This window comes from Triticum aestivum, chromosome 1A (genome assembly GCF_018294505.1).
Source record: "Triticum aestivum cultivar Chinese Spring chromosome 1A, IWGSC CS RefSeq v2.1, whole genome shotgun sequence".
Taxonomy (NCBI): domain Eukaryota; kingdom Viridiplantae; phylum Streptophyta; class Magnoliopsida; order Poales; family Poaceae; genus Triticum; species Triticum aestivum.
This window is the reverse complement of record NC_057794.1, coordinates 370,907,971-370,933,660: the sequence shown is the minus strand read 5'-3', so window position 1 is coordinate 370,933,660 and position 25,690 is coordinate 370,907,971. Positions and strand designations below refer to the sequence as shown.

Sequence of the window (25,690 nt, the reverse complement as noted above, 5' to 3'; positions counted from 1 at the left end):
TTCTCTTCTTTTTCTGATTTTTTTTTTGCTTCCTTCCCGAAAGATACATAAGAACTTTGGTGTCTACAAGTTTTTATTTGCTCTTCTTTCCCTCTTCGTTAAATTTTGACTTGTTGGGTTAGCATATATTTTTCTCGATACTTGACTCTTGAATGGGCTAGAGATGTCGTAAGTTGTTACATCAACCCTAAAAAAAGTTAAGGTGGCAAAGTAGAGCTCCCTCAAATATTCACACATCACTTTCTTTAGGGTTATGTCACTCCTTTTTTCTTTAGAAACACATCACTTCCTTTTTAAGAACTCTTATCCTTTTTTTTAGAACATTTATAAGAACTCTTATCCACACATCACGTTCGGTCGACCTGGGCCTAAAGTTCCTGGCCCAAGTTCCAACAGTGCTTTTACTTTCCCTCGTCCCCTCCTCGACGGGGCCATCCATCTAACCCTCTCCGCCTTCCACCGGAGCACCACCGCCCCGAAGAAAATCCCTCCCTCCTCCTCCGCTCCACTGTACTGGCGTAGAGTGGGAGCGCGGAGATCCATACCAACTCGGATTCATTCATCCTTCAAGCCCACCCAGTCTGCCGCTGATTCGTCCGCTGCTCGGCGGAGTACCAGTAGCACCGCAGCACGAGATTCCGAGGGTCCAGCTCCGCCCGCCCGCCGGCCCCCATGTCCGCCCCCGCGGCGAGGCAGGGCGCGGAGGAGGAGGCCGAGCGCCTCCTCGCGGCCGCCAAGCTGAACCCCAACGACGGCGGGCCCTTCCGCTCCCTCGGCCACCACTACGCCCGCGCCGGCGACGCGCAGCGCGCCGCCAGGTGCTACCAGCGGGCCGTGGCCCTCGACCCCGACGACGCCGAGGCCGGGGTGGGTGCGGTTGAATGCGGACGCGTACACATGCGCTGCGTGTTGCATTGAAGTCGTTTGTTGGTTGGTTGGTTTGCTCGCGGTGGTGTTTTGATGCAGCCTGTTTCTGTCCGGTGGCTGGTGGGTGCAGGAGGCGCTCTGCGATTTGCTTGACGCGGAGGGGAAGGAGAGCCTGGAGCTCGCCGTGTGCAAGGAGGCTGCCGGCAAGTCGCCGCGCGCATTTTGGGCCTTCCGGAGACTCGGCTACTTGCAGGTGCACTCGAGTGGCAGCTGCTTTTACACACTTTATATTGCTTGATTGAAGTGATCATGGCAACATCATGCGCAAATCTTAAGGATTCATTTCTATTGACTGAATACATTTGAATTTGATGGGAACCTCCTAATTTTGAACCTATGGAAACGAAGCCTATATGTATTAGTTAGAGAGTACTTCAGGCCTTTGTCTCGTAGATATTAGATAGGGAAGCAGGAATTTTCAATAATCTTCTTCTCTGTTAATACTTCTATAAACCTATTCGCAAAAAAAAAAGATACTTCTATAAACCAGCGATGAGGTTTGTAGGTGTGATAGCATAATGATATTATCTGATAATAACAGAAGATCTTTAGGCCTCCTTTGGTTCATAGGATTGAAAAATCATAGGAATAGAAAAGTCATAGGATATGAGATGACATGCATCTCAAATCCTATGCATAGGAATAGAAAAGGAGATGCCCTTTGATTCACACCATAGGATTTTTTTCCATTGAGTCTAGGCTAATGTTTATTTTCCTATGAAATGTGGAGGATAGGAAGAATTCCTCCATAGGAATAGGATTTCATTCCTACAAACCAAAGAGCTCTGAAGGAATTTTTCCTATAAAAATCCTATCCTATAAAAATCCTACAAAATTCCTCCAAACCAAAGGAGGCCTTAGCAGGAACTACATCAGTAGGAACCATCGCAATGACCTTGTTGTAGTAGTTTCTTAGGTATGCTGTATAGGTTTAGTTAAGGTATAATCAGCCTGGTCATCAAACTGCTCAAGGTCTTGGTTCATTGAGTCACCTGTTCGGCCAGGGATCACTCCTCAGTACTGCTGGTTTAAATTTGAAAGGCAGCTAGACCCTAGTATGTCCTTTGATGGTGCAGATTTTCATCTCAAGTACAGTGAGGGATAATCGAATATGGAGTACATACTGCTGATAAGCAAATTCCACCAGCAATAGGTCATTCAGGATTAAGTTTGGTACTTACTGAATAGGTGATGTACAACTCTACAAGTAATGTTTGTTTTTACTTGTTGCTGTGTATGTTGTATTCCTTAATTATATCATACGGCAAAATACACGTGACTTCACGTAGCGTTTTTATGATATAGAAATATGGTAAAAATAAATATGCACCAGTATGTTTTATGTATACAAGTATGTTTAATTAGCCCCATCTGTGCACAGTGATACTGAAATCGCTATTCTCTATGCAAGTATGCGCCGATATAATCCAAATAGTTTATCCGTCAAAATTGGGCCATCGGCATCACCACACGCTGCAAGGTTCCAGTGCCATTAGTGCTTGCTGCTGGTGAATATTCTGTGTAACTACCATCCTGAAATACAATGTGACATGATCTGGTGTACTAAGGAGTTTGTTCCAAGGGTTTTAAGGGCCTGTTTGGATTAGAGCCCTGACGCGCCCTACCAAATATTTGGTCGTTGGCCAGAGTGATTCTTGCGTTTGGTTGAGATCCAATCTTTTGGCACGCCCCTGACCCATTGTTCCTTCCCGTTTATACCATAGCCAATTATTTGGCGAGGCGCTGGCGGCCGTTTCGTCCGCTAAAATTTTGGCGTGCCCTCAGTTGGCAAGGTGAGTGCAGGCACAATCCAAACACACCCTAAACATCAGGATTTGCCCGATCTTGGCCATTGGTTGTAGCATCATGCCATTGTCAACGCACAATATCCATAGTTACTCGTACACAGTACACTATATAGATAGATACTAATCTAAGAGAAAAAATAACGATCATAGGCAGAATCATAAAATTATAGATGGTCCATACATCAGGAGATTACAAATGGTGGAACTAAAGAGTAAATATAACTCCTCGTTTTATGTTTGGTCTGAACTCTTAAGTACTGCCACGGGGCAATTGAGCCTAGTTAGCGCACCAGTTGTTTTTGCTGAAGTGAATTGGCCAAGCCCGGGTAAAGGAGGAGGGTTGTGATAGGCTTGGCGAGCCAACGTAAAAACTAGCCAGTCCCATGGGTATGAAACCCATTTGAGTGAGAGTAGTACTAGGATGGGTGACCTCCTGGGAAGTCCTCGTGAAAGGGTTTCATATCTAAGGGTTGTGATAGGCTTGGCGAGCCAACGTAAAAACTAGCCAGTCCTTTGGGTATGAAACCCATTTGGCGAGAGTAGTACTAGGATGTGTGACCTCCTGGGAAGTCCTCGTGAAAGGGTTTCATATCTAGCCTACCCCAACTTGTTTGGGACAAAAGGCTTAGTAAGTAAGTAAGAATTGGAGGCACAGTATAAGCTGTAAAGTAGAGGTGGCTGATTCTAGCAGGGTCGTCTCCAGAAATTCGGGGCCCCGGGCCAAAAATCAAAATACGGCTCAAAATTTCAAAAAAAGTCATATAACAAAAGAACTAATATAATTACGGCATACACTCACTTTATTACATAATTTCATTCTGTTTTATTTTGTATAATATTTAGACATATATCAAAATACTATTGCTGAAAAACAGTGAAGGGATACTAAAGCAATAAGCTAACCTCATGTTTACCAAAAATCAACATTTGTCTAGTATTCCTTGAAATGAGCACTCTTTTGAGATTGAGCTTGTGCTTCTGTTTATATAACCAGAATCATACGTTCTATTTTTGGAAGACATGATGATTGATGAGGATTGACAAATAAATGCCTCCTGTTTTTATAAACCAAAGAAATTTAATGATTCATTATTCAAACATGAAAATTCCTAATTAGTGTGAACAAAAATATAAAAAACAATTACAACTGATCAAGAACAAACTTAATTTTGTCCTACTCCTAACCTAGCACCAGGACAAATAAATTCGCTACCAATACCTAGCCCAGGGACACATAATCTCATTCTACTTGGCTACTCCTAACCAGGGATTGCTCCTAATCTAGGTCAGGGAGATCACACTTAACCAAGTACTCGTGATAAATAGCAGAGATAAAACTAAGTATACCTAATAGAAGGTCGTGGCCGATCGCCAATGACGGAAGGCAGCGGACGGCGTCGTGGGCAATTGGCAGAACCACGGAAGGTAGCAGATCGCCGATGGCAGAAGGCAGCAGACGGCGTCCCGGGCGATTGGCGGAATCGCGGGAGGCAGCAGTGGTGTCCTGGGGCGCTTGGCGGAAGCAGACGAACCGGCGTGTTGGGGTTTAGCGATCGATGGAACAGTTGATAGATTCGTGAATAAGCAGGCCCCGTGGGCTTGCTTTGTTGCTGGGTATGTTGCTTAGGCTTTGCTGTGCTGGGTACCTTTAGTTAGCCGCTAGATTAAATGGCCGGTTTATATGGCAAAGTGTCATTACACTACTAATACCTAGTTATTTGGGGCCCTGTGTGGTCGCCCACCTCGGCCTCCTCCATGGACGGGCCTGGATTCTAGGAAAGGGCAGAGCTCAGAGTTGGTACCAACTGGGCAATACTGTTAGAGAGGAGTTGAAGAGTCAATTGTGCCTCTAGTGGACATCATCACACCAGTGCAAAGACATGTGGGCAGTGCATACTTCCATACTGGCTTACCAAGGTACATAGAGTAAAACAATGGGGTACTGGCTTGTCCTTTTTACCCTTTTCAAAGTATTTTTTGCGCTGCTGCCTGAATAGAAGTATAAAACAAAACAAGTTCCTAAGCGGCAGTAAAACACAGTCGTCTGAAATGCACTTATCATAAAAATATCAAATGTTCTGATGCCTTTTGGGAGCCTGCTTCACATGCGTCACCTGCTGGGTTTAATTGACCAGTTCAGAGGGTTCCCCCCAGGTCATTTGGCAGTCTGGCCCTTTGGGTGACTGTTCCTTCCTGGTGCTCAGCTCCTTTTTTGTTCCGATCCTAGAGCTGTTTCAGATCTTTTTATGCCTGTCTATCCTTCAATGACTAGGCTTAGAGCCCTTTCTATGCTTTAACAATCGCATTGTTTTGTTTTCTTGAATCAAGGAGCTACTAGTGTTCTTTGTTTATACTTTAGACTGATAAGACTAAGCTTGTGTGTATAATTTGTTAATAGTTTTCTTGTGATTATCTTTTCTATAAATTGCGTAACAGAACATATCCATAGTAAGTATTGACATGATGTGGAAAATTTAGGTTCATCAAAAGAAGTGGTCAGATGCTATACAGAGCCTTCAACACTCAATACGAGGTTACCCAACATGTGCGGATTTATGGGAGGTGTGTGTTTTATTTCCTTATATTTGTTTGTCAAAGTTGATGAAACTCAAGTCATACGTTCATTCTGTCTTTACAATGTATTTGGTTTAACATTCCATATTTGGTATTAGGCACTTGGTCTGGCTTACCACCGTTTGGGCATGTTTACTGCAGCAGTAAAGGTATGCTGTTTTCACTTTCGAGCATCATAAACAATTTAGTGTTGCTGTGAGTCTTCTGAATATGCTTACTTCAGTTTTTGTTGGCAGTCATATGGGCGAGCTATTGAACTTGATAGTTCCAGGGTCTTTGCTTTGATTGAAAGTGGAAACATCCAGCTAATGCTTGGTTATTTCAGAAAGGTAGGAAGCTTTTTCAGCTAATGAACCTTCAGTTGTGTTGGATACCTACTGCTTTTATTAGCAAAGAACAATTTAAGTATCTATGCGAACTCTACTGCTGCTACCAGTAATAACTTCTGTGATATTGTACTTTACACAATATAGGGAGTCGAACAGTTTCGTTCTGCCGTGGAGATGGCTCCTCATAATCATTCTGCATACTTTGGACTTGCTTCGGCATTGCTTGCGTGGTCAAAGCATTGCGTAACTACTGGGGCCTTTACCTGGGCAGCTAATCTATTGAAGGTATTTTGGTATATGATACTTTGTTCTGTATCAATAGCATTTCATGTCCATATATCACCTGAGTGTTGTTTCATGTAGGAAGCATCTGAAACTGCTAAAGTTTGCACTTCCTTGGCTGGAAACCTTTCCTGTGTTTGGAAATTGCATGCAGATACTCAGGTACCTCTATAACCATTAATTGATCACTTAAATTTACTTGGCACCTTGTAACTTGAAGCATTCTATTCAATCATATGTCTCACACTTTATGTCAGCTCGCACTTGCAAGGTGTTTTCCGTGGGAGGATAGGCATATCAAGAGGGGCATGGATGAACAAAATTTCAAAGCTTCTATCCTTCAGTGGAGAAATACATGCTTGTCAGCTGCAAATAGTGCAAAACTCTCATATCAACGAGCTTTGCACCTCACTCCCTGGGAAGCTAATATTCACATTGATACTGCTATTTGTCTTGATCTCATTTGTACCATGGAGGAGAATAACTCTGTAGACCCCATTGCTTGGTAAACTTCTTTGTTCATCAGATGCTAGTTTCGTTTGGGAGATTTCTGATGATACTCTATGTTTTCTGTACAACAGGGAGCTTCCAGAAAAAATGTCATTGGGTGGTTTGATGCTGGAACCAGTTAATAAGGATTTCTGGGTTACATTGGGTTCAGTCTCAAGTAATCAGGCTTTAAAGCAGCATTCTCTTATCAGGGCACTGCAGTTGGATACGTCTCTCTCTGAAGCTTGGGCATACCTTGGAAAGGTACTGCTATTTATGCAGTAGTTGGTTGCCTGGTTGGCTCTTTTTACTAGCAGGAAGGTAACTAATAGTTGGACCTTCAGATTTACAGACAATCAGGTCACAAGCAATTGGCAAGACAAGCATTTGATCGAGCTCGAAGCATTGATCCATCATTGGCCTTGCCATGGGCTGGAATGTCGGCAGAAAACGATCACCAATCTAGGTAACCACCCCCTACATCTTTTGCTGAAAGCCCGAAAGGCCCCTATACTGCTGCACTCAATTTTTGCTTACGCTGATTTAATCTTTGGTATGATCTTAAAGGGCTGGTGCAGTAAATGAGTCTTATGAAAGCTGCTTGAGAGCTGTGCAGATACTACCTGTAAGTACAATTTACTGAGTTTTTGCTTAGTTATTTCCTTACTTTAGTTTTATCTCATCCTCATGTCATATTTGCATAGCTGCCAGAGTTCCAGATTGGCCTTGGAACAATTGCAGCTCGTTCTGGTGAACTTCTGTCACCTCAGGTATGTTCAATTTCATTTTTCTCGTGTCGTTGAAAGTTAATTTTGAAGTAAATATTGGCCACTTCATGCTCAAAATGAAGTGATGTTTTTCTAAAGCAACCCGTTTAACCTGGTGGCAGTTATTATATGTTCTCATCTTTACATCATAGTGTTGTTGAATTGTTGGCATTGTCACTAAGTTAGTGCTACAGATGGTTTCACTAGGCACATGTTTATACCTATGCCTACATAAGTTAGTGCTTGGGTTTGGGTATTTAGAGCACCAGGTTATGTATATGTAATCTTTCTTGAGCAATGCTTATGTTGTTTACACTTATTACATGCTTCTTTTCCTTCTTTGACATGCCAGTCTCTGTGTATGTGGTGCTTTATGTTGTGTAGGTATTGATGGCTGTAAGACAGGCTGTTCAGCGAGCGCCTCATTACCCAGAATCACACAATATAAATGGCTTGGTCTCTGAAGTGCGATCAGATTTTCAATCTGCAATCACGTCTTACCAACATGCGAAATTTGCTTTAGGCATGATGCGCAGATCCAAGTTGGACAATAGATATCCTTTTGTTGATGTTTCAGTGAATCTTGCTCGGTCACTATGTAAGGTAAGAATACTATCATATGGTTTGATAGAATTATTTATTTCAGAGCAAGAAGCTTAAATCATGCTGTTTACTGTAAATCTAAAAGAATGTTGTGTACTGTGACTTGTGTATCTGTAATAAGCTTGCTGTTCCTAGTGTGGTACTTATGAATCTTATAGTTAGGTGGTTATCCTTTTAATTCCCCATAAGCACTTCCACTTCTTTAATTAAAATCATCACATTGACCGCAGGCTGGTCTTGCAACTGATGCAGTGCGCGAGTGCGAAGAGTTGAAAACACAAGGTCTGTTTAGTTTCCATTTCAAGCAACTGAAGGCTTATATTTCCTATTTTTCTTATGAATTGAACAAACATGCATGACAAGCATATTATATTATTATTATATCAATTTATTTTGCACATGCTATATACAACATACACACTAACAAGTCATCTCAAATTTCTAGGACTGCTGAACGTTGATGGATTGCAAGTATATGCTCTTGCATTGTGGAAACTTGGACGGCATGATGAAGCTCTTTCCATATCACGAAACTTGGCTGAAAACTTATCTAATATGAAGCAGGAGAGTGCAACTGGGGCATTGGGATTCATATGCACCTTAGCATACAACATAGCTGGGAAGGATTCTGCAGCTTCGGTCATTCATACACTCCCTGGTCAACCCAGTTATAACAGAGAGTTGAAATTCATCATCTCTGCATTAGATGCTTTGCAGCCAAGCAAGCGTTTTCAGTTACCTCACTTGAGTATGCCTCCTAGACTTACATCCTATGACGTGATGAGTGAAGTCCACTCAAATATTGCTCTGGGGAAGGCAGTAAGTACCCTTATTTATTTTTTTGGTACTTGGTAGATTTTTTTTCTTCCTTTTTTGGTTGTATGCTAGTTGTAATAATATAGATTAAATTTCACTTGTAGATTGGTGGGGAATTAAACAACTGTTTAGGGGTCGGGGGTGGTTTGTCTTACCTGAAAAAGGTTCTACACATGTATCCTGACTGCAGTTTAGTAAGGTAACATCTTCCCTGGAACAATAAACCATGACTATGACTATATTGATCATAATGTTGCCATTCGTTGCATGCTGCAGAAACCATCTTGGATCTCTGCTGCTGTCGAGCGGAGATTGGACTGCTTCTCACAAAGCAGTAAGGGTTACTTCGTTGTCCCATGGGCACACATCCAATAGGGGCCTAAGGTCTCCGCATCAAATTCAAGCTTGTGCAACAATGTCTTGCTATGCTACCTGCACCTCTTATCCAAAGTTCTCGTTCCCAACATGTGAAGACCAGTACCTAAGTCAATACAATGGAATATGCAACCTGCAAAGGTATGTTTTTTTCCAACTTGCGACATTGACAACATTATACTTATTTGGCTTCGGTTGGCAAACTAAGATGTAACTTCATTTGAAGGTTGGTCCATCAAGAACCATGGAACCAAGATGCACGCTACTTGCTTGTGCTTGCTATTTTCCAAAAAGCACGTGAAGAGAAGTACCCCAAACATATTTGTGCCACTTTGAAGAGGCTGGTTTTACAAATTATGTCCAGCAGTAGCAATTCACAAGAGCATAAACTCATCCTTTATGAAAAGTACTTGCTACGTCTTTTGTCTTCAGAGGTTAGTTTGCAATCTGATGACTATGAAAACGGCATTGCTCAAGTTACAGATGCTCTAAGAGTTGCTCCCCCGAGTGTGGATACTTTCTTTGCACACTTGCAACTATGTCGGGCTTATGTGGTGCAAGGCGATCTTTCGAACTCCAGGAAGGAATACATGAAATGCTTGCAGAACCGCACGAATACTGAGGTTGGCTGGGTAATGCTCAAGCAACTTGAATCTTTATGTTCAGTGAACCGTGGCTCTGATGAAATAGAGATAAATCTGAAAGGATGCATTGAAAGGAATGGTAGGAACCCATCAAAATGGGCATCTCTTTTTAATCTAGCATGTGCTCAGTGTTTTATGCGGGATGAGGACTTTGCAAGTGCTGAAAAAGCTCTTGCACAGGCATGTGCGGAAAAGGATGCTGATAGCTGCATCTTATTCCTCAATGGTAAGCCAGTATGTTGTTTTTCTGTTTCTTGGTTAGCATATTTCAATTGTCAGTTTTCCCTGAAACTTTTTTTGGTTATTTCTTATGTGGAGTTGAATTTTGTACTCGATTGTTCTGTTATCTCCAATAGACAGTATCCCGCAATCTGCTTAAGAAACTTAGAAAGAAGAATCTTCTTTGTGTGAGTGACTTTTTTTTCTTTCGAAAATGAGTGACTTGTTTATAACCTGGTTTACTGATAGTGAGCATTCACAGTAGCATTGCTGCCTTAGCTTAACATTGTCCATAACATAACACCAGCTGATGGGTTCTGCTTCACATCTACTCCCTCCGTTCCGAATTACTTGTCTTGGATTTGTCTAGATACGGATGTATCTAGACTCATTTTAGTGCTAGATACCTCCGTATCTATACAAATCCAAGACAAGTAATTCGGAACAGAGGGAGTACTACTACAGTGACCAAGTAGATGCTTAGACATCACATTTCTTTGCAAGTTAGTCCGGGAGGTAGAATTCACACAGCCTATTCAACCCTTAAGTTTTTACAAACTCTGTCCACTGCCTGCAAATTTTATGTTATTTTTATAATCTTAAGGGGCGATAGCGAGCGGGACTAACATTAGGAGTAGATGAGTTTGCTTCTTACTATGTTCTCACCGTATACTGAATGAAAATCACCCTGGCAGGAGCTATGCATATGGAGATTGCGCGGAGGTATGCGGCTCCTCAGTATATAACCCGCGCAGCTTCGAGCCTCAGAAAGGCACAGCAGAAGTCCCAAGCTATGGTGCCCATCATATCGCTCCTACTGGCCCAAGCAGAAGGCAGCCTCGGCTCCAAAGCCAAGTGGGAGAAGAACCTTCGCCTCGAGTGGTTCTCATGGCCCCCAGGTCTGAAACTGAAGCTCAAAGCTTGAACACTACTCAGATAAGAACGTTCATTTCATTTTATCTGACCGTTTCCTGGTTTTGATTCGCGCAGAACTGCGGCCTGCTGAGCTCTACTTCCAAATGCATCTGCTGGCGAGCCAGTCGACTGCGGCGGCGGCGGCAGGTCCTCAGCAGAAGAAGCAGCAGCAGCTGGTGGAGACGATGCAGAGTCCTGGGGCGTGGCTTCTCAGGGCGATACACCAGAACCCGTCGTGCTCCCGGTACTGGACGGCTTTGCTGCAGCTTGTGTGCGTGTAGCGTCCTTGACCCGGCCGGAAGTCAGTCACCGGTCTTGTAGCTGATACGGGCGTACCGGAATCACCTGTAGCGTATTTTTGTTTGTCGAGCACACCTATTTGGGATGAACCCGTGGGGTGCTCTGGCGAAGTGTATTTGTTGCCGTGAACTTTCTCAAGGAGGCCTTACTCTCGCAAACCTTGCAAACCGTAACCTGTAACATTTGAAACATGATGATGGTCCTTTTGGATAGAGAAGAAAATGGTAGGGAGAACGAGCGTCGGTGCAACATTTGAGAAAGGAAAAAGGAAGCGTCAGTCTGCTTATCCCAGCTCAAGCAGCATACACCACAATTTCGTTCGAAACAAGCGCCATCTGTAGAGCTATAGTCATCTTTTAGAGCTACTAGATGACCCGGAAGCCAGTTAGAAGCAATGTTAGTAGTGAGTAAGTAGGAAATGTAGATAGAAAGATAATGCAATGTGGATTGTATTACAAATAGTAGAGTGACTTAAATTGGTTTACAGATAGTAGAATGACTTAGATCGGTTAACAGAAATACATTTTTGTTTAGGCAGCCTCACAGCTTATTTAGGCACCTTCTTAGTCAAATCACCACTCCTGCCCCTAGTGCCATCAAACCACATAATTCTTTGCCACCAACTCCCGATCCCATTGCCAATTTTATTCAACACATGGAAATTCCAAAAGCACACTGACAAATTTACTGGTCATCAACAAACAGTCAAGCATATAATTATTAATTGATAATTATCAATAATATCTAACGATCACCTAGGATTTTGGCTCTTCTCAAGAACAAATAAATTTTTACCTTGGTACTAAAGTGACCTAATTCAAATTCATTTCAGTGAGAAAAACTATAGTGGAAGCAACAATCGTATAGAGAAATAACATCAAGAAGTGGTGCTACTGAATTAGGGTAGAAAAGAAAAAAAATATTCATAAAAAACGATATCAGATATATTTTATGTGCCCTGCACAAGGTATGTACTAATAATTAATTAAAGCATGGTATTTCTCAATCTCATGTCAGGTGCCAAATATTAATCCTACAATGTGAACTTATTTAGAAACTTAATAACTGAACTATATGTGTGACCTAGTAATCTCTCCCATATACTTCCAGATATACTGAAAAGGGAAGACTGAATCTCATATCTTCTTATTATAAACCTCTAAAGCATAGGAAGGAGACATAAGAATATATGACGTACCGAAGGAATTTGACGAGCTTGCTTATGCTTTAAATCTTTCAACAACTTTGAAGACCACATACATACACATGGATATAATCATCACATACAGTCAGAACAAGCAACTAACATAAAGCGGAGTATTAAAGTTTCAACCATTAGCTAGTTGCATAATCTATAAGAGTTTGGAGTATATACGACGATTCAAAGAGATAGGGTAACTCTGTAGTAACAACATGCCAGCGAAAGCTGAACCCAAGAACAATCCCTGAAAAGTAAGATTATTGTGCATCTCTACTTTTCTTTGATTCTTTTACGTCTCCTTCCAGATTTTACTATGATTGAGGTGTGTGTAAATTTGATCAGTCATACAGAACCAAAGTAATGTAGGTGCTCTTAATACTCAAATAAGAATAGACCGGAGAGGTAAGGATGAGCTCCTGGTATTCACTTTAGGTATTATTAAGAAATAAGCTATTGAGAATATGTAATGAATATAAAGATGGTGAGGGCTTCAAGAAACATAATGAACATCAGAACGGGAAGGTGCCATTTTCATTGACATGCTGAAAGAAATGTTGTGAGCAATTCGAAAATGCTAAATCGGACAGACAGGTATCACCTACTTGTTGATGACATCTACTTTTGAGCTCTGATGTAAGCATGGCAAAACAGCCCATAGTCAAGACCGGAACCAATGTATTTTAAAGAAATTCAGTACGGGGGTGAATAACAAATACGTAATGACAAGAACTATTGAACTCGAGCTTCGCTAGCATATAAAGAAACTAACAGCAAAAAACATCCACCATGCAACCAGTGGAATACTAAACAACATACAAAATTAGTAAGTAGTAACATCTCACATTCCTTAGCAAAGATAAATGGATGGCAGAGATGATGGCACAAATTACTTTATACGTCGAGCAGCCCTATACTAGAAAGATGAATCTGCCTTTGACGGCAAGGATGTCATAGACGGACATGCAAAGCCTGAGATTCGCAACCACCTACAGTGGAAGTCCAAACACAAACTGAGAAATACAATTAAGAACCATCAAGTGGAACATAATTTCGGTACTGTGATGGTTGCTCCTTTTGGAAGATCAAATGGAAATATCAGACTAAAGCAGACATCAAAGCCTAACTGGGAGCTCCTTCAGGAAAGTACTTAACTGGCAAAAACTGGCAAAAAAATCATCAACAAAAACGATGGGAGATTGTTGCTCAAGGGAGATACACCGTCAGGCTGTTGCTACAGTTCGTGGTGCAAAATCTCTTGGCCACCCAAACCCACATGCGAAACAAAAATGAAATTACCACAGCTATGGAAGGTACACTGACAATCGACGGCGATATACAACGTGCAGACCGGATGACTTTACCGTGATGGCACTTGCTATGCGGGTAACATAGCTGGAATTATATGTTTGATAAGTTTTTTTTCCCGAACTATGACTAGGGAGATGATGGTTACGATATTTTTCCTATAGTGACACCTGTTTGTGTCTCGAGAGAAAATTACGCAAGAAACATGCTTCCTATTAAAAATTTGCAGGATTTGTCCAAGGAACAAAAATGAAATTACCACAGCTATGGTAATTGAATCTAAATAAATAGAGAAGATCACAAAAGTTTACCAGTGATAAAAACAGGTCTGAATTTTACCTTTTCTCGGAACTTTGAGCTACCTTGGCACCATCTGCCTCCAAACCAGGACGAACAGCCTTATCTGGATCATAAAAATAATGAAATGGAGGCAAAAATGACGCAATGCCATCGCCTCGGTCACTGCGCCCACAACCATGCTGGTCCTCAGCTCTGCCACGCAAAGAAACACGGTACTACTATTAAACACTGAAACCCACCCAATCAGAACACAGCAACAACAGTTTCTAGCTACCCACTTGTCCTCACAAGGAGCCGATGCGTCCCCGCGGCCGTCCACGAACTTGATGGGCACGCGTGATAACGAGATCGAAGCCGGCGGGGATGAGCAACGCGTCGTCGTCGAGAACTGAGGGGGCAGCAGAAAATGGGTCAAATCAAAAGAGCGGGGCAGCCTGGCAAAGGAATAGAGCCTGCAGGGGAGGATGGAGGGAGAGCGCACTGTGGTTAGAGGCCGCGTCGGAGATGAGGAGGTCAGCTTGCATTGGTCGAGCCACCGCCGGGACGCCCGGATCTCCTCTTCCTCCTCCAGATCCCGCATCTCTCCTCTTCCTCCAAATCCAGCATCTCTCCTCTTCCTCCAGATTCGGAGCTGACGGCGCGCGGGAGGAGAGAGACGGCTGGGGCAAGGAGAGAGAAGGAGTTGGCGGTGCGGGTGAGGAGACAGGGAAGAGGGAGGAGAGGAGGCGGACGAGGCGCGGGGAGAGGAGAGGAGCCGGCGACGGCAAGAGGGGACGAGGGTCACAGGGAAGACGCCCGGTCGCTTCTCTTTTTCTCTGGCTGCCCGCTCACTTCTCATTTTTCTTTTCTCTTTCTTCTGTGGCTGCCCGCTCACTTCTCATTTTTCTTTCGCTTCCCTGCTGCCCGCTCGCACTCGCGCTTCGCTGCTGCCGGCTCGCGCTCGCTGTGCACTATTCACAGCCGACGTGGAGGCATTGGTGCGTCTAGCACCCCTTTCATCCTTTATAAGTTCAATAATTATCTTTTCCTTTTGGGAATCATCTAGGGCGTGTTTGGTTGCCTGCATGAGGCCCAACTAGAGCCACGCGAAAAGAAAATAGGCTGTTTGGTTGGCTGTATACACTGTTGGGCCTGCATAGCATGAAACTTAAAGCATCTCTGGGCCTGGCTCACTGGAAACACTCAGATCGACAATTTCTTGTGAGTCAGGCCGAGGCGAACCCAAGTGAGCGGGCCCTTACACGAGTGGAGACCTGAGGGATGCCAGGTGATTAGGTGAGGTCTTTTTCAACCTTCATTAAGCTTCTCTCTGATCTTTTTTCTTCCTTGTCCCTCTGATCTACATAACGATACTTTGATTCGAGGTAAACACGAAAAAGATGCACCTCGATGCTACGGGTCCATTCAGGCGATCGGTTCGTAGTTCGTCGGCCGAAAGTTTTTTATTTCGTGTTCCCGTTTGGAGCTATTCTGGACGAATTTTGTCAGATTCGTCGCGCACGATCGATCGTTTGAAATTTCCTTTAACCAACAACCTAATCTCGTAGCTCCGCACAACATCCGTGTTGTAAGATTTTGGTTTCGACGATCGTAGCTTCATCTCTCCTTGAACAATAGTTTAGTGCACTCATGCCGCTATGTGGAGCTCCTCTGTCTTTTGCTCAGAGCCCTCCTATTCGCCCCTCTTGACACCAACGCCCTTCCCCTTGATCTCCTTGCCCGCATTCTACTACACTAGAGTTGTTTCCGGCGTCGCTCATTTCGGCCTACTTTCTGTCGTCCTCCTACTGCACTGATGTTGCAATGGCGCGCACACTGATTTCTCGTGTCCTCTGCCTCCATGCACACTACAGTTCGCCGCGCCGCCGACGGGCTCGATCATCTTGGCCTCCGCTCGGCCTCCTCTCTCTTGTCCCACTACACTGGAATCGTTTCTGGCGTCGATCATCTTGGCCTCCTCTCTCGTCCTACTGCACGGACGATACCATGGCGCGAGCACTGCTTTCTCCTCCTCTGTCCACCGTCTTTGCGCGAGCACCGCAACTAGTTCGCCAACGGTGTCGCTCGCCGTGCCACTATCCACCGCAGTCGCCATGGTCCGGCGCCACGGACACTATCCACCACAGTCGCCATGGTTCGGCGAACACTGCATTTCTTCTTCCCCTTCCTTTGCTAGCTCTTAACCGTGTGTGCTAAGTGCAAGTGCTAGCTCTTAATCATACCCTATGCGGGCAACCAAACAACATGTAGTTGTATGCGTTCAGACAATGCAGACAACCAAATAATGTGCCAAAGTTAATCCCGTAATGTAGGAAGTCCATATGCAGACAACCAAACAACTTACAGATGTCACATATGAAACTGTTTTTCCAGAGCCAGGTTAAACAACTTGGAGTGCCTACTTGGTTGTAAACCTCGAATCACCTTGTTTCAAGAAAGTTCCTTGCGCGACCACCCGCTTTTCGCCCTCCAAGCAAGTCCGTGAACGACACGCCGGGAACACGTAGCTTGACCCGATCGAGCTGCGCTGTTCCTCACAGGCTCCGAGGCCAGTAAGATAATCCAGAGAGCCTCCACACGCGGCCCGCCATGGCGACCCGAGCACCAGAACGCGCCACGCATGCCATCCACCCGTCGCTTTAAGCTCCCCCCCGCCTCCTGCACCGGAGACACCTCACTCTCTCACCCCCACTCTGCCGCTGCCACCTCGCATCGCAAGCTCTCAACCGACCGACCAACGCCGATGTCCGGCGGCGTGGGCCCGACGGCGGGGGGCGGCATCGCGCTGCCGTCGATGGGGCAGCCGCCGCCGCCGCTGCACCCTACGCCCACCTCGCCCACGGCGCGCCCGCACCACCACTACTACCTCTTCTCCATCAAGCAGCTCAACACGCTGGGCGCCGCCGCCGTGCTCGCCTTCTCCACCACCGTGCCGCTCTCGGAGATCGCCTTCGCCGTGCTGCTCCTCCCCTACCTCCTCCTCCTGGCGTCGCTCGCCTTCCCGCAGCGCCCCGGGAAGCCCGACCCGTCCGCGCCCGTCTTCCTCGGCCCCGCGCGCCTCCTCCTCGCCGCGCACACCGTCGGCGGCTTCCTCGTCGGCGCCGCGCTCCCGGCGCTCTACATCCTCGACGGCCTCCGCTCCGGGGACACCACGGGCATCGCCGCCGCGGCCCCGCACGCCTTCCTGCTCTCCGCGCAGGTGTTCACCGAGGGGCTAACCGCCGCCTTCCCGTGGCGGTTCTCGCTCCCCGTCCGGGCCGCCGTCCCCGTGATGTACAGCGTCCGCAGGATGTTCGCGGCCGGGGAGTGGCTCCGGCAGGAGATGGAGGAGAAGCGCGGCGGCCCCGGCGTGGCGCAGCGGCGCGTGGTGGCCGGGAGGGTGCTCGCCCTGGCCAACATGGCCTTCTGGGGCGCCAACCTCTTCGCCTTCCTCCTGCCCTTCTACCTGCCCAGGGCGCTCCAGAGGTACTACTGCGACGACGGCGTCGACCGCACGGCGCGCACCCACGGCGACGCCGACGAAGACGAAGATAAGAAGGATTCCTAGATGATCCCATGCCGTCGCGTGTGATGGCTGCGTACGCCGCGGTGCATGTTTTACTCCAGTAGTTTGTTGCTTTTCTCCCTTGCCCGAATATTTTGGCCATGTAAAATTTCTCAGCAGTAGATGTCAGCGAATGCAACTGGTAAACTGTATGCACATTTACTTGCGTGCGTACGTACGTTTGTGATGGGACTCTGAGTTTGAATGTTGAGCTGAAAGTTTCCAAATTCGAGTCGAGTTGACCTTCAAAAAAATTCGAGTAGGGTTCAGTTCCGAATCCACCGTTGGGTTGGGGGAATCTCTGTCAATAGTCGTAAAAAATAGAGCCTGGCAGTGCTGAGCTCACATGCATTTCGTCTTGATGTCGATATTACAACGTCGGAGTCGGAATCCAATCATGAGCCCGTCCGAACTTGTTGCGCTGTTGCTGCTGCCTGCTGAGTGCTGGCCGACTGATGTGGTGGTTGTACCGCAAGGGGCCCTCGGGCTTCGCCGGCGCCTCCACGGCCGAGGAGGTCACCGCCGGCATCGACGGCCGCGGCTTGGTCGCCGTCATCACAGGTACCTACTTCTACTTTCTGGTTTCAGCCGTGAGCTGACACCGGCGAGCTCGCGCCCCTGCAGGTGCGTCGAGAGGAATCGGGCGGGAGACGGCGCGCGTGCTGGCGCTGCGGGGCGTGCGCGTCGTCATGGCCGTCCGCGACGTCTCCGCGGGGGTCAGGGCCAAGGAGGCCATCCAGGCCGAGATCCGCGGCGGCGCGGAGCTGGACGTGCTGGAGCTGGACCTTAGCTCCATGGCTTCCGTCAGGAGATTCGCCGCAGAGTTCGCCTCCCTCAGCCTGCCCCTCAACATCCTTATGTAAGAACTAAGAACACATCCACGACAACATCCCATCCACCTCTGCTATTTGCATCAAGAATGCTCTAGAACAGAGAACTCGCCATTGGTTGCACACACTGGGAGCTTAATTTCTCGCATTTTCTCGACAGCAACAACGCTGGAGTCATGGCGAGGGACTGCACCCGTTCCCCCGACGGCCTAGAGCTGCACTTCGCCACGAACCACATCGGTACACCAAAGTTGTCCGCCGGGTGCTCATGTGGTCCGTGAGTTATGAGGTTGATGCTCACCTTGTCGACTCCAATGGCATGGCAGGGCATTTCCTTCTGACAAACCTGCTGCTGGAGAACATGAAGAGCGCGTGCCGGGACAGCGGCGTGGAAGGAAGGATCGTTAACGTGTCATCTTCCGGGCATATCATGACCTACCCCGAAGGGATATGCTTCGACAAAGTGCATGATCCTTCAGGGTAATCAATCTGTTGTCAGTTAGACCAAGCTGAATGAATGAAACCAACCATCTCAAGGCCTCACAAAATTGGGGAAGTAACATTGCTCGCCATGTTCTGAACTTCACAGGTTCAACAGCCTCATTGCTTATGGCCAGTCCAAGCTTGCAAACATTCTCCACATGAATGAGCTGTCCCGGATTCTCAAGGTACGTCGATTCTTTGCCGCCTGAATGAATGGATGAAGAACAATTCAAAAACAATTTTGTCAACAGGATGAAGGGGTCAACATTTCAGCTAACACGGTCCATCCGGGCGTCATCGTGACAAGCCTTTTCAGAAACAGGACCATTGTGAGCGGTAACTCTCGAATCACTAGAAATTGGTCTTATGAGCTACCAGCACAATATGGAACAAAAGTGCAAGTAGCTCTGAATCGTAGATTGTGCTGGTAGTTCTGGTTGTAACAATTTTAACTGTTTTTGTGTTGCAGCTCCCATGAACACCGTTGGAAGAATCATAAGCAGAAGCGTCCAACAGGTGATTAAGCCCTCACGGTTTCATATTTGGTTGTTGTTTTTGCCTTCTTGGTACAACATATTACGCATTTTCAATGGCTGAAGAAAACATCATGCTATGTTAATTCAGGGTGCTGCAACGACATGTTATGTGGCGATGCACCCTCAAGTCCAGGGGATAACTGGTAAATACTTCGGCAATTGTAATATAGCCAACACAAGCTCGCAAGCTGTAGATGCAGAATTGGCCAAGAAGTTGTCGAACTTCAGCTTGCAGATAGTGTCTTCTTGATGTGCCGGTTTCAGATCAAATGATTGTTCGGTATACGCTCTCATGTCTGCTACTTTTATGTTCGACTGCTTAGACCAAGACGACAGAAGCACAAGACTTCAAAGTGATGGTTAGTATATCAGAGTGCAGTTGTGTCGTGCCGCCGTGGTGCTTATACGGTCACACGTAAGTAGTGAATATTAGATCATGAGAGTTAATGTCTTGCTTCACTGTCTATGAAAAGTTTGGGCACGTCTATTGTCTGTTGTAATTATCAATTTCTGTTGGTATTATTTTTGGTCTGGAAGTCTTCACAAATTTCGCCGCCTTGATTGATCCTTTGCTAGCGTAGAACAAATGTGAAAGTAGTTTTAATCCCCATGAAAGTACTCATGTCCAATCCGTATTTAAGAATCTTTACAGTTCTCATCAGTTTGTGCTCTTCCCTAAATCTGCCCAAACTTCTTCACCGGTTGCACCGCTGGAAGTGTCATAAGAGCATCTCCAACAGGCTGCGAAATTTGCGGCGCATCGCTGGAAGTGTCATAAGAGCATCTCCAACAGGCTGCGAAATTTGCGGCGCATCGCTGGAAGTGTCATAAGAGCATCTCCAACAGGCTGCGAAATTTGCGGCGCATCGCTGGAAGTGTCATAAGAGCATCTCCAACAGGCTGCGAGAGGCCGCGCGAAATAAATTTGGCCCCTCGCGCAGGGAAAAGCGGCAGCGCGCGGTAGTTTTGCCGCGCGATGCCTAGCGCGCTGGGTTAAAAGCAACGCGCCTGCACCCGCCAACCGCCAGAAACTTCACTCCCGTCGTCGCCACGCCTTCTCTTCCCGCCTCTTTCAGTGCTCCGCCATTGCCGTGCCTTCTCTTCCCGCCTCTTTCAGTGCTCTGCCACCGCCGCGCCTTCTTTCTTCGCCTCTTCCAGCTCCCCGCTGCCGCCGCGCCTTCTTCCCCGTCGGTTCCAACACCCCCGCCACCGCGCACCGCCATGCTGCCGCGCCCCGCCATGCCGCCGCGCCCTCGGAGCAGTTCGGGCTACCGTGGCGTCCGCCTCCGCCCCTCCGCATGCATTACACGGAGATCTACTCTGGTGATACACGCCTCGGGCTCAGAACAATCGACACTGCTTACGAGGCCGCCCGCGCGTACGGCACGGCGCCGTGGCGCCTCGGTCGGCCTCGGTCGCAGATGAATTTCTCCGACGTGCGCACGCGCCAGGAGCATCGCCACCTCCAGCAGAGGCGGGAGTGCTGCCTCCTCCTCATCGAGGTGGACGAGCACGCCATGGCGGTGTGGCGTGAGTGCTTCTTGCAGGATGTTGCCACCAAGACCAAGTTCTGGGCCCAGAGGAAGGTGGAGCGAGCCGTGCGTCGAGTGGACAAGCGAGCACGGAAGGAACTGGCGGAAGCCCAGATCGACCTGGGACGTGCGTCGACCTGGGAGGATGAAGATCCTCGGTGGCTCGATGTGTTTAGGTCGTCGGACTACACCACCAAGGAGGACGAGGAGTAGTTTAGCATCATTTTATCTATTTTTATTTAGCATCATATGAACTTGCTTGTGGTTTGGGGCTTGAACTATGCTATGAATTTGAACTATGAATGTTTTCGTATATGTTGTTTCATATTTTTTCCAAGCGCTTGCCGGGGGTGCTAGATTTTGCCGCGCTGGGTGAAGCGCTATAGCGGCACGCTAAATTTTGCAGCGCCTAGAAAAGCAACCATCCTCCTGCGCACGCTAAAATGCTATTTCGGCGCTGTAATTTTTTAGCGCGTCTATTGGAGATGCTCTAAGAAGCAATATCCCACTTCAATGCTGGTCCACAACAGAACAAAGAATGAAAACCATGACCATGCCTCGAGTAGAAAGATTGGGAAGCGACATATTTTCCTGGGGCCAAAAGTGAAGAAGTTCTTTGCGTTGATTACCTTCTTCGCAAGTCATGGTCCCACAACGGACGCTTCAAATTATACCTTATCACGTCAATTCCACAAGCTTTGTATAATACTTTTCCTCGAACAATGGTTTAGTAGATTTGGAATTGTAACCAAGCATCCTGGGTTCTATACCCGATTCAACACTAGAGGATGCAGCCGATCTTGGATATTGCAATGAATTTATCCATTTTGCCAATTTTTACTTTGTTTTAAGTATATTTATTACTTTATTTATAGATACATTATGTAAATTGGTCAACTTTAAATTAAAAAATAGAGTATAAAGAGTAAATAAGCCGGTGAATCCGTTTTCGAGACTTGTAAACATCGCCCGCCACACTATAGAAGCTGGCCACGTTTGAAGTCATTACCCTTAACCGTCATTTATTACTTTGACTTTTATGACCAAGGTATTCTGAAGGATTCGAGCTAAGTAACCATCACGATCTCGCCTTGTTTCTCTGAAAAAAGGAAAATGACCTAGCAGCGCGTGAGTCACCATGGACAGTACAGTCGTGCAACACATCAGAACTTCTAAGTCCAGCGCCATTGTCAAGCACTTTCCCGGTACCTGGCATGCCCGAGTTGTCCTCTCACTTTCCTAAACGCATTGACGTTGAGGCTCCAGTGAGCGCCTCTGGCATGGACTTACCATATTTCTAGGAGTCAACTATAGAAGATAGGATAAGTAATACAAATATGTCACGCTCAACACCCCCCCCGCAGTCGAAGCGTCGGTGTCGGCGATGCAAAGACTGGAACAGAACTCCTGGAATGCAGCGGTTGGAAGCCCCTTGGTCATAATGTCGGCAAACTATTGGGTTGTCGGTACATGAAGAACACGAAGCTGACCCAACTGAACCTTCTCGCGAACGAAGTGAACATCAAGCTCAATGTGCTTGGTGCGCTTATGCTGCACCGGATCCGCCGCGAGATAGGTGGCCGAAACATTATCACAGAAAATCACCGTAGCTTTCGGGATGGAGACCCGAAGTTTGCCAAGTAGTTGCCGTAACCAACATGTCTCGGCAACAACGTTGGCAACAGCACGGTACTCAGCCTCAGCACTCGAGCGGGAGACGGTGGGCTGCCGCTTAGAGGACCATGAGATGAGAGAGTCACCGAAGAAGACACAGTATCCCGACGTAGATCGTCGAGTGTCGGGGCATCCGACCTAATCCGCATAAGTGTAAGCAAAGAGCTCAGTGGAGGCAGAGGCGCGAAGACGAAGACCGAATGTCGGTGTGCCACGAATGTACCGGAGAATGCGCTTGACCAAAGACCAGTGAACATCATGAGGCGAGTGCATGTGCAGGCAAACCTGCTGCACGGCAAACTGAATGTCTGGTCGGATGAGCGTGAGGTACTGAAGAGCACCAACAATACTGCGGTAGAGAGCGGCATCCGTGGCAGGTTGTCCAGCAGTGGCAGAGAGCTTCGGCTTGGCCTCGGCAGGAGTGGCAACAGGTTTGCAATCGGTCATACCAGCACGATCCAAGAGATCAAGAGCATACTGTCCTTGATGAAGAAAAAACCCGAAAGTGTCACGTCGCACATTGATGCCGAGGAAGAAGTGCAGAGCGCCCAAGTCCTTAAGCCGAAACTCAGAACCAAGACGACCGATGATGTCGCAAAGTAAGTCCGCCCGAGAGGCGGTGATGACAATATCGTCAACATATAGAAGAAGCATGTCGACATGATCAGCTCGATGAAGCACAAACAGCGATGTGTCGGAGGTGGTGCTGCAAAAACCGAGACCAGTGAGGAATGCTGCAATGCGTTGATACCACACACGGGGTGCCTGCTTCAGACCGTAGAGAGACCGTGATCGCATGCAAACATCATCAGGCCGAGACAGATCGACAAAACCGGTAGGCTGCTGATAGAGAACACACTCCTGAAGATGACCATAGAGGAAAGCGTTGTTGATGTCGAGCTAATGAACATGCCAGTGGTGAGATGCGGCGAGCTGAAGAACAACACGAATCATGGTGGGTTTGACGACCGGGGAGAAGGTCTCTGAGAAGTCAACACCGACACGTTGTGCAAAACCGCGAACAACCCAGCGGGCCTTGTACCTGTCCAAAGAGCCATCGGGAAGAAGCTTATGCCGAAAAACCCACTTGCCGGTGATAATGTTGGCACCAGGGGGCGAGGGACCAACGTCCAGGTACGGTTGGTGACGAGAGCATCATACTCAGCACGCATAGCCGCTAGCCAACACAGATCACTCAGTGCAGAACGTACCGAGCGTGGTACTAGAGAGATGACCGTGATGCTGAGATTGTGGTAGAGAGGGTTCGGCTGATGGATCCCGTCTTTGGCACGTGCCACCATGGAATGATGAGGCGGCGGAGGCGGGGGCCGAGCTCGGCGTCGAGGTGGAGGCACAACCACGGAAGAAGACGAAGGCGTGGCCGCGGGAGAAACCGCGGGTGAGGCGGCGGTCGAGGCCTTAGACGAGACCACAAATGGCGGCATCGAAACCGCGGGCAAGGCCACGAGTGGCAAAGAGGCGTCCGCAGGGACGAGCGTGGGTGACAGCAACAAGACCGCGTGCGGGGCCGCGGGTGGCGAAGATGATACCGCGGCCGAGACGGACGAGGCGGCAGACGAGGCCGCAGGCGATGCGGGAGCGGGCAAGGACGCCTCCAACGTGGGTGCGGGCGAAGTGGGAGGGGGCCCAACCGAGACGCCTCCTGGGCCAGGCCAGCGAGGGCGAGCGCTGAAACCCGGAGGGGTGAGGCCGGCTCTGCCTGAGCCGACCAGTCCAGCGGGAGCTGAAGCCTGGAGGGGCGAGGCCGTCTCCGCCTGAGCCGACAAAGAAGGCCCCGCCGAAGGACCCGTCAGAGGTGCATTGGGTCGTGGCGGAGGAAGCGCAAGGGCTCCATGAGTCCGTCGAGGGAGATCATCCGAAGGCGGAGTTGTTGTCGGTGTAGCCTGCTCAAAGGGGAAAACAACCTCATCAAAGTAAACATGCCGGGAGACGAACACGCGACGAGAGACCAGATCATAGTAGCGAAATCCTTTGGTGTTTGGTTGATAGCTGAGAAAGACACAAGAGAGAGACCGAGGCGCAAGCTTATGTGGGGCGGTGGCGGTGATGTTGGGGTAACACAAGCAACCAAAGACATGAAGATTGTCATAGGATGGGGGAGACCCGGACAGAAGCTGATGAGGTGTATAGCTCCATCGCGGTTTGCATGGACGAATGTTGAGAAGGAGAGTGGCAGTGGCAAGAGCATCAGGCCAAAACCGGGCGGGCATGTGTGCATGGAAAAGCAGCGCACGAACACTCTCATTGAGGGTGCAAAGAAAAGTTCGGCACTGCCGTTTTGTTGGGAGGTGTATGGACATGTAAGGCGGAAAACAGTGCCATGAGTGGACAGAAGATGTCGAATAGTGAGGTTATCAAATTCTTTTCCGTTATCCGTTTGAAGAGGAGAAATGGTGCGATGGAAGTGGGTGTGGACGTAAGCATAAAAATTGTGGAGAGTGGAGGCAACGTCAGATTTACGGCGTAGCGGAAAAGTCCAAGTGAAGTGAGAAAAATCATCTAAAATCAGAAGATAATATGATAAGCCCGAATTACTAGGCATTGGAGATGTCCAAACATCACAATGAATAACACCAAAAGAAAAAGTGGCTATTGATGTAGACGAAGGAAACGGCAAGCGAACGTGTTTTCCTATGCGGCAAGCATGATATGTATGAGCCGCCGATTTATTACAAGAAAAAGAAAAGGTGCTCAAAACTTTGTGAAGAGCGTCGGCGCCGGGATGACCAAGTCGAGCGTGGCAAAGAGAGACATCGGCATGAAGAGCAACCAGGCCGCCACTCGTTGTAGGACCACATGGGTAGAGATCATCGGGGGAATCACATCGGTGCAGAACCCTCCGGGTGCGAGCATCCTTGATAGAGAAACCAAGAGCGTCAAACTCAACAGTGACAGGATTTTCATGAGTAAGATTTTTAACAGAACATAGGTTTTTGATCAAGGATGGTGAAACAAGCACATTATTAAGAGTAAGAGATGAAGAGGGAAACAGAAGAGAGGATGAACCGTGATGAGTGATGGGAAGAGAGGAGCCATCACCCACCACGATGCGGGAGTTGAAGGGATAGGGGGAGGCACGGGAGAGGATACCGGGGTTGGAGGCCATGTGAGCGGCGACACCGGTGTCCATGTACCAATTGCCGCCTCCGTTGTAGGTGCTTGGCGAGGGTGCAACATGAAGGGCGGAGAGGAGCGTCGGGTCGTAGACCGGAGGGG

The 25,690-nt window shown here is 47.5% G+C and overlaps 4 protein-coding genes across 6 annotated transcripts; 3 read left to right on the top strand and 1 right to left on the bottom strand.

Moving 5' to 3' along the window:
- Nucleotides 1–392: 392 nt before the first annotated feature.
- Nucleotides 393–11,299, top strand: LOC123051585 (tetratricopeptide repeat protein SKI3). Of its 2 annotated transcripts, XM_044474502.1 has the most exons (20): nt 393–867; nt 998–1,120; nt 5,214–5,297; nt 5,408–5,458; nt 5,546–5,638; nt 5,783–5,923; nt 6,002–6,082; nt 6,178–6,425; nt 6,502–6,673; nt 6,754–6,875; nt 6,977–7,034; nt 7,114–7,179; nt 7,561–7,779; nt 8,010–8,061; nt 8,225–8,598; nt 8,700–8,794; nt 8,872–9,111; nt 9,197–9,840; nt 10,529–10,732; nt 10,824–11,299. In XM_044474502.1, the coding sequence occupies exons 1-20, from the start codon at nt 673–675 to the stop codon at nt 11,027–11,029; spliced, it is 3,468 nt and encodes a 1,155-aa protein (XP_044330437.1). In that variant the 5' UTR covers nt 393–672; the 3' UTR covers nt 11,030–11,299. The 2 variants fall into 2 exon arrangements, with proteins under 2 accessions (XP_044330437.1, XP_044330447.1); XM_044474512.1 differs by lacking the exons at nt 393–867; nt 998–1,120 and having other exon boundaries at nt 5,217–5,297; nt 5,533–5,638.
- Nucleotides 11,300–12,095: 796 nt separating this feature from the next.
- On the bottom strand, nt 12,096–14,780 carry LOC123051609 (uncharacterized). 2 transcript variants are annotated; one of them, XM_044474554.1, is made up of 4 exons: nt 14,336–14,778; nt 14,133–14,242; nt 13,894–14,046; nt 12,096–12,291 (listed from the first exon to the last, which is right to left on the bottom strand). In XM_044474554.1, exons 1-4 carry the CDS (start codon nt 14,690–14,692, stop codon nt 12,285–12,287), a joined length of 627 nt encoding a protein of 208 aa, XP_044330489.1. In that variant the 5' UTR covers nt 14,693–14,778; the 3' UTR covers nt 12,096–12,284. The 2 variants fall into 2 exon arrangements, with proteins under 2 accessions (XP_044330489.1, XP_044330481.1); XM_044474546.1 differs by lacking the exon at nt 12,096–12,291 and adding an exon at nt 12,759–13,235 and having other exon boundaries at nt 14,336–14,780.
- Nucleotides 14,781–16,396: 1,616 nt separating this feature from the next.
- Nucleotides 16,397–17,583, top strand: LOC123051599 (uncharacterized). Its single transcript, XM_044474536.1, has one exon. The coding sequence runs from the start codon at nt 16,475–16,477 to the stop codon at nt 17,399–17,401; it is 927 nt and encodes a 308-aa protein (XP_044330471.1). The 5' UTR covers nt 16,397–16,474; the 3' UTR covers nt 17,402–17,583.
- A 182-nt stretch (nt 17,584–17,765) lies between these two features.
- Nucleotides 17,766–19,769, top strand: LOC123051593 (short-chain dehydrogenase TIC 32, chloroplastic). Its single transcript, XM_044474523.1, has 8 exons — nt 17,766–17,959; nt 18,023–18,257; nt 18,389–18,468; nt 18,555–18,708; nt 18,818–18,896; nt 18,963–19,047; nt 19,181–19,227; nt 19,336–19,769. Exons 1-8 carry the CDS (start codon nt 17,854–17,856, stop codon nt 19,495–19,497), a joined length of 948 nt encoding a protein of 315 aa, XP_044330458.1. The 5' UTR covers nt 17,766–17,853; the 3' UTR covers nt 19,498–19,769.
- The last annotated feature ends 5,921 nt before the right edge of the window (nt 19,770–25,690 follow it).

Excerpts from the sequence above, each read along its gene's own strand:
- LOC123051585 (XM_044474502.1), top strand. The coding sequence starts at position 673 with ATGTCCGCCCCCGCGGCGAGGCAGGGCGCGGAGGAGGAGGCCGAGCGC. Across the intron at positions 8,062-8,224 it reads CGAAGAGTTGAAAACACAAG|GACTGCTGAACGTTGATGGA; the intron begins GTCTGTTTAGTT and ends TCAAATTTCTAG. Across the intron at positions 9,112-9,196 it reads GGAATATGCAACCTGCAAAG|GTTGGTCCATCAAGAACCAT; the intron begins GTATGTTTTTTT and ends CTTCATTTGAAG.
- LOC123051609 (XM_044474546.1), bottom strand. The coding sequence starts at position 14,692 with ATGAGAAGTGAGCGGGCAGCCAGAGAAAAAGAGAAGCGACCGGGCGTC. Across the intron at positions 14,243-14,335 it reads CGACGCGGCCTCTAACCACA|TTCTCGACGACGACGCGTTG; the intron begins GTGCGCTCTCCC and ends CTGCCCCCTCAG. Across the intron at positions 13,236-13,893 it reads GCTCAAAGTTCCGAGAAAAG|GTGGTTGCGAATCTCAGGCT; the intron begins GTAAAATTCAGA and ends CTTCCACTGTAG.
- LOC123051599 (XM_044474536.1), top strand. The coding sequence starts at position 16,475 with ATGCCATCCACCCGTCGCTTTAAGCTCCCCCCCGCCTCCTGCACCGGA.
- LOC123051593 (XM_044474523.1), top strand. The coding sequence starts at position 17,854 with ATGTGGTGGTTGTACCGCAAGGGGCCCTCGGGCTTCGCCGGCGCCTCC. Across the intron at positions 18,469-18,554 it reads CTTCGCCACGAACCACATCG|GGCATTTCCTTCTGACAAAC; the intron begins GTACACCAAAGT and ends ATGGCATGGCAG. Across the intron at positions 19,228-19,335 it reads TAAGCAGAAGCGTCCAACAG|GGTGCTGCAACGACATGTTA; the intron begins GTGATTAAGCCC and ends ATGTTAATTCAG.